Source organism: Talaromyces atroroseus, assembly GCF_001907595.1.
Source record: "Talaromyces atroroseus strain IBT 11181 chromosome Unknown scaffold_4, whole genome shotgun sequence".
Classification (NCBI taxonomy): domain Eukaryota; kingdom Fungi; phylum Ascomycota; class Eurotiomycetes; order Eurotiales; family Trichocomaceae; genus Talaromyces; species Talaromyces atroroseus.
Genome location: NW_017971436.1, coordinates 1,718,593 through 1,725,358, shown reverse-complemented (window position 1 = coordinate 1,725,358; position 6,766 = coordinate 1,718,593). Strand labels below are relative to the sequence as shown.

Here is a 6,766-nt window from a genome sequence, read left to right as displayed (position 1 = left end):
AATTAAGAAGTAAATAAGCCAGCATATAAGAAGCTTATCTAAGATTATTAATAAAATAATTATATAAGTATCTAAAGCTTATAAAATAAATTTTAATAAGCTTCTTATTATATAAAAGAAAATCTATAATCTATAAGCTTTATATAAGAAAGAGAAATAAAAGTACTATAGATCTAGGGCTTAGACAACTTATAATTAAGGAATTATTAGAGAGCAAGCCTAGGCTCTTATATAGAGCTAGATTAAGATATTTTAATCTATTATTATTGCTCCAGCCAAGCCTGAGCTTCCTATCTCTTAGGTATGTTTACACCGCCAATTTTAGTATAGTAAGTGTAATATTCTCAGATATAGATTACCTCAATGTCCTAATTAGTCTAGTGATTTCTTTTTAATATATAAATATTATTAGGTGTTAAAAATTAAGCTTTAAAATCAATATAGAGAGGGCCCTCAGAGAAAAAGTGGCGGTTCGCTTACAGTGGCGGCTCGCTTACCGATTACGTTAGTAATGAGGCGCTTAGTAAAACAGCGCTACCTAACGTAATTCACCCCCGAGGTGGCCACCCTACCGAAGTGGCCACTTCCGCTCCGGAACACGTCAAATATCTAACTCTCTATATTCAACGCGCCAATATGCCACCAATTCGCAATAAAAATTAGTTGGATCATCGGGAACAAGAGGGGCGTATTTAATTAGCAATATCTAACCTAAAAACTGAGAAGATTCACTCTGTATGATAAGTAGCAGAGATCTATAATATTTCCCAGTCAACTCTTCAAAAGAGACTCAATGGCAAGGCTTATTGGCTTAAGTTACGCGCTAATAGACATAAATTGACTCAATTTAAAGAGGAATTGCTTGTTAACTAAATATTAGATCTAGATAAGCAAGGACTACCTCCTCGGCTATCTCTTGTATATAATATAGCTAATTATCTTCTCTCACAACATAAAAATCAACAAATTGAAAAGAACTAGGTATATAAACTAGTTTAATATTATATAGAGCTTAAAATGCAATTTTTATAGAAATATAACTATAAGCGGGCTAAGTGTGAGAATATAAAGATTATCTAAGAATATTTTGACCATATACAAGAGGTTATATTAAAGTATGAAATCTTACTGGAGGATATCTATAACTTTGATGAGACTGGCTTTGCTATGAGTCTCTGTGCTACTGTAAAGATTATAACTGGTAGTGATTGATATAGCCATCTAAATCTATTATAACCTAGTAATTAAGAATAGATGACTGTAATTGAGGTAGTTAACTCTACTAGTTAGGCCTTGCCCTTATATATAATCTTTAAAGTAATTAAATATCTTTAATATAGCTAGTTTGAGACGCTGCCAGCCAATTGGAAGATTAATATTAATAATAATAGCTGGATAACAGATAAGATTGGCATAGACTGGCTTATTAATCACTTTATTCCTCATATAAATAGCTATACGATTGGAAGATATAGGATGTTAATTTTTAATAGTTATAGAAGTTATCTAATAGCTAAATTTAACTGTATATGTATTGAGAATAATATTATCTTAATTTATATGCCTTCACACTCTTCATATCTTTTATAGCCTCTTGATGTAAGCTGCTTTGCTATTATAAAAAGGTAATATAGGCATCTTATTGAGCAGCAGATAAGGTATGGGTTTAAATATATTGATAAGATTAACTTTCTTACTATATTCTTAGAGGCTTATATGATGGCCTATAAAGCTGTGACGGGGGTTGCAAGAACGTAGCTGGGATTCGGCTTCGGCCTAGGAATAGATTCGAATATATAACGTATATACACGTATGCTCAGCAGCTAATCGCTGCTTCCCGAAGGCCTGAGGCCACCCGCGGTTATAAGGTGGTGTCTGCCAAGCCGCTAGTCCAATTAGCGGCGGGAAGCCGGGCGAGGTCACGTGCCCGCTGTACTTTGAAGCTATTCCCAACTCCACCAGGATTCCGCCTTACAAAAGCTGAGACTATTTGGAATGGCTTTGTAGCAACTGGATTAGTACCTTTTGATTTAGATTAAGTATATTAATACCTTACTATTTAAGTAAGGATACCAACACCCCCTCCTAGTTGATTAAGTAATACTTAGTTATTTTATTTATAAATACCTTAAAATCCATGTTAATTCAAGCGCCAAATAAGTATGATTAAGAAGCGACTGAGCCAGCATATAAGAAGCTTATCTGTGGTTATTGATGAAGCAATTACACGGGTTTTAAAAGCTTATAAAATGAGTATTAATGAACTTCTTATTGCTTGGAAGGAAATCCATGATTTATAGGCTTCACATAAGAAAGAGAAGTAAAAGCGTCGCAGATCTAAGGCTTAGATAACTTATAATCAAGGGATTACTAAAGAGGAAGCCTAGACTCTTATACAAGGCCAAGTTGAGGCATCTTAACCTATTACTACTGCTCTGGCTGAGCCCGAGCTTCCTGCCTCTCAGGTGCGTGTACGCCGCCAATTTTGGTGTAATAAGTGTAATATTCTCAGGCATAGATTGCCTCAATGTCCTAATTAGACTAGTACTTTATTTTTAATATATAATTATTATTGGGGGCTAAAATTGGGCTTTGAAATCAATATAGTATGTGTTCTCGGAGCGGAAGTGGTCACTTCGGTAGGGTGGCCACCTCGGGGGTGAATTACGTTAACTAACGTATTTCCCGGGTAAACCGAATGTTACGAAACCAACTTGCATGACACTAGTTCAGACTAGTACTATTCAAGGAAGGCATTATATTATGTCACGCGCCTGGATCCACCTTAGTCGTCACTGGCTGTGTCGAGGTACTACTCTGATATCTCGCGCCGCGTCGTTCGCTAGCCAGGTAAGTGTCGAGATAAGAAACCCGGCTGGGACGGCCTATGAGCCAATCAATCAATCAATCAATCAAGCGACGTGTCTGGTATCCTAGTTTACACTTCCCAGGTACCTGTATTGTCGGCATCTCTGGTTGATCTTTGGTGAGGACTCCATCTAGTCCCTTGTATATTTACAAAATCAGACTTTAGATTCAACTACCATCACAACCCATGATTTGTTAAATAAATTTCACTGTCATATAAGTGACTTGTTCTTAAGAAAACGCCTCAATTCTAATCAATAGAAAAGTGGATTCTCCAACCCTCCAATGCTCCGCCAAAGTAGTCGTTAAATGTTCCATAGACCTTGTGCAACGACATCTTGACCTTCAGCGTTTAGCAGCTCCTTTAGCCATCTTCCGTAAGCGGATTCATGACCGCCAAGCGTAACCCAAGCGGTTGAGATAGCCCAATGAACAATCGGTGTGGTATTTGTGGACGTCGATGACATTTGGACCAAGTAGTTAGGGAGAGAGCGGTATATATTGAGGGCTGCTAGTTGTTCTGCGGTATTGTACTTGTCTCTTGGGGTTTCCCAGCTATCACCCTGAGACCCAGCATGGAGCCTGTTCTTTGTGAAGCTTTGATCAAACTGTGCACCAAAACTTTGGACAGCTAAGTTGGCTAGGACGCGGAAGATGTAGATGAGTGCTGTATTGTAAAACATAAACATCGTTACTGTTGATTCGTCTGAGAACGCTAAGACTGTGAGAAATGGGCATGTGGACAAGTTGTTTCGCAACGAATCTTGTTTTGACTGCTGCATAGCCAAGGGCATCGAGAGCTCGGTGTGGGAGTTTCTCTCATCATCGTCCCATTTCTTTCGCCAATCATGGAGCCGAGTGAGCAGTATTAGAGCCTTCTCTCTTGCTTCGCCTCGTTCACCAGCACTACATTCAGGTTCTAACCGCCTTTTTATTAGCATACCATCCCGCTGTGCGTTTATAATCGAGCAGTCTGCTAAAACGTCGAACAATTCTTGTTCCTGGATCTCTTTGGCTGAGCAGTTCGCTCTCAAGACGGCCTTCCACTCTGCTCTCGCGAGTATCGATGGTTTCGCAGTGCGCAGTGAAGCAAAAAGCATCATATGCCGCACTGCCTTGTAAGATCCGGTGGATCCCAGGAAGCAAGAGGAGCGGGGGTCGCGGAGCCCGAGAAGGGTTTGCAGTCCCATCATGTGTTTTAGGTATTGTCCTGCGCTTGTCGGCACTATACAAGCCAACATAGAGAAGGCAATGACTGAAAGAATGACGTCGTCACGAGTATAGCATTCCGGGTCTGATAGTGCATGATTAAGCTTCTTTAGTGCTTCTCCATATATAGCATACCCTTTTTCAATGATAGGCGTTTCCCGGTATTGGGTACCGTATACAAGGATAGCAAAGCTCAAGAAGGCTTGATGGAAGAGATGATCATTCGTCGTGTTCATTCTAGCAGACGTGATGTCGTCGAGCCGGATTCTCTGCAGGGCTAAATCAAGTGGAGCGCCTTGCCGAAGATACTTCCGAGCATAGCAGACGTAAATCTCGGAGTCGTCGCCCTTGAGTGACGCAAAACGGGGTACTTGACACTCAGTAGAGTCTGCGTCCTTGACGCCATACTTCGCCGATTCATTTGTTCTCTTCTCAGATCTTCTCGATTTCACAATGGTTCCTTTGATGAAGGTGATATCCTTCACGCCTGTGCATTCAACCCCCAATCTCTGGCACCGCCTACAAGTTGGACGGTGCTCGTCTCAAAAAAAGATCAGTTTTGCCACGCGCTTTTTTCATTATGCTCATAGCTTACCGCATTTGATGCGCCTTTTACGACAGGTAGAGCAGCCCTTTGACCTCCCCGCAACATTCACCATCTTGAGTGCAAGCGCTGGATTTGGGTACTACGAAGCGAGCTACATAGTACAACTGAGATGAATGATCGGCCGTTGAGATTGCCGGCATAGCTTGGTGGGGTTCTTTCGCCCCAAGTTTGTAACGAAGCTAAAATTGCTGGCACTATATGACGGCAGGTGAATCCTGGGCTATACCGCTTGCGGCTCAATGCGCGAGCAACCCTGTCTTTCTGTAGTCTTTCTACGGGAGCTGAGTATGCTCTTTATCACAACAATGGCTTCCTGTACCATATAAAAGGAGTTCGAGGACTCCAATACTTCCCACTATTTTACATGCTCACATTCTTACAAAGGTACGATTACCATAGTACCATATTTGTCCTTTTACCTATCTCCTTAAGGCTCCATCCAAATTATCAGCTGCTCCAAAATGTACACAGTCAGCGTCAGCATTGACATTGCAGCAGCTCCGGCAACTGTGAGAGAGAAGGTTAGTTACAGTACGAAGTTGAGCCATAATGGTAGCCTTATGGACACCTTTCGCTCGCCCTGGCTTTTGTAGAATTCTCAAGTCGAATCGTTCTATTCAAAATTCCATAGCTAATCGATTCATTCTTTAGTTTCTAGACTTCTGTCAATTACCAGTATACCATCGAGATGGTTTCTTCAAGTCAATTGGTCCAGAAACCCCGAACACACCTCTCGAGCCCGGAGTGAAAATGCGCAATGTGCTTGAGCTTATGACGGTCCATGCAACCTTAGTTGTACGTCTAAACTCTACCCTTCATAATCTTTCTCATTTTGGTCTTTTAATCACCGCAGCAAGCTTACCCTAACCAATTGAACTAGGAAAACTCCTCGACTTGCTTCCAATGGGGCGGTGGACTACCCGGGATATTTGTTGGCTATCATAGCTTCTGTTTTGAGCCAAGCACTCTTGTACAGGGCGGGACAAAATTTACCCAGAAGGAAGAGTTCAAAGGCTTTCTGGCATTCATAATGGGTGATAATTTCGTCGCACGATGGATTGGAACCATGGAGAAGACAAGAAAGGGTTGGAATAAGTACAATGAAGACTTGAAAGCATGGTGCGAGGGACTGAATAATAGGAAGTAATACGACTTAGCATCAGGCTAGAGAGTCAAGGAGGACAAGAAGCTGCGGTTCTAGGGCGGGAAGGGCAAGTCTATGATAATTTGCAAACTTAGATAATGTAGAACATCAACACCAAAAATAGTGCCAATTCATTCTAACTCATACGGGTACCCGGCTGTAGGAAAATTCTTTTCCACCTTGGTTGTCAAATATGTACGTACGCCCATGTGATTATTTCATATTTTAGTACCGGTGTGACCTCCTGAATGAGTTAAATACACCTCTGTATTGCGAGTAACTTAGGTGCATGTAAGTCCGTGACACCTGCATTATATGATGTATTGCAGCTGGTCCCAAGTCTTGATTCCTAAATTTGAATGAGAGGTAGTTGGCTAAGTCTCTGGAAGGCGCTCGTTTAGCAGTGTGATAGTGGCGTCTAGCACTATGGATTTTGGTTACATCAAAATGTGGCGCAGGAGATAGTCCGCTTTCTGAAATTCAGAACGGGGAGGACTAATCTATTTTTTACTGGGAACAGAATATTCATTCCTTACTGTATTATGTTTTATCATCATAAAAGAGCCTTCTTATGTAGACAAGTAATTAAGATAGGTACAAGTCATCTGGGTTACATGGTACTTTCACCACCGGTAATGGCAATATTGTGATTTTTCTCACCGTGTATATCTGTATTTTTTTACAGAAAGGTTGATTATAAATAAGCTGCATTTAAGTGGAGCTATATACTATCATGTCTATGTTGAGAATAAAAATATAGTATGGTAATGTTCTATGGAAAGGTCTAATAGAGATAATGCAAAGCAGATGAGAAAACATAAATACATCTTTGCCCAAAGCGTACGCTCAGTGAACCTCAATTACAGTTCTATTTTCTCTGCTAGCAACCATGCGTGCTTATAATATATTTTAGATTACTTTGACTGCATCTTTTTAC

The 6,766-nt window shown here is 40.5% G+C and overlaps 2 protein-coding genes across 2 annotated transcripts, besides 6 other annotated features; one reads left to right on the top strand and one right to left on the bottom strand.

Moving 5' to 3' along the window:
- Positions 1 to 508: part of a repeat region (Identified by RepeatMasker using a combination of RepBase library and repeat library created with RepeatScout) that runs on past the window's edge.
- A 31-nt stretch (positions 509 to 539) lies between these two features.
- Positions 540 to 1,739: a repeat region (Identified by RepeatMasker using a combination of RepBase library and repeat library created with RepeatScout).
- Positions 1,726 to 1,977: a repeat region (Identified by RepeatMasker using a combination of RepBase library and repeat library created with RepeatScout).
- Positions 1,978 to 2,673: a repeat region (Identified by RepeatMasker using a combination of RepBase library and repeat library created with RepeatScout).
- A 27-nt stretch (positions 2,674 to 2,700) lies between these two features.
- Positions 2,701 to 2,754: a repeat region (Identified by RepeatMasker using a combination of RepBase library and repeat library created with RepeatScout).
- Positions 2,755 to 2,824: a repeat region (Identified by RepeatMasker using a combination of RepBase library and repeat library created with RepeatScout).
- A 350-nt stretch (positions 2,825 to 3,174) lies between these two features.
- Positions 3,175 to 4,737, bottom strand: UA08_04456 (hypothetical protein; the record flags this gene model as incomplete). Its single annotated transcript, XM_020266781.1, has 2 exons — positions 3,175 to 4,565; positions 4,674 to 4,737. The coding sequence occupies 2 exons, from the start codon at positions 4,735 to 4,737 to the stop codon at positions 3,175 to 3,177; spliced, it is 1,455 nt and encodes a 484-aa protein (XP_020120443.1).
- Positions 4,738 to 5,146: 409 nt separating this feature from the next.
- On the top strand, positions 5,147 to 6,182 carry UA08_04455 (hypothetical protein; the record flags this gene model as incomplete). The annotated part of the gene is made up of 6 exons (XM_020266780.1): positions 5,147 to 5,206; positions 5,337 to 5,480; positions 5,566 to 5,828; positions 5,934 to 6,024; positions 6,115 to 6,120; positions 6,159 to 6,182. The coding sequence occupies 6 exons, from the start codon at positions 5,147 to 5,149 to the stop codon at positions 6,180 to 6,182; spliced, it is 588 nt and encodes a 195-aa protein (XP_020120444.1).
- Positions 6,183 to 6,766: the final 584 nt, after the last annotated feature.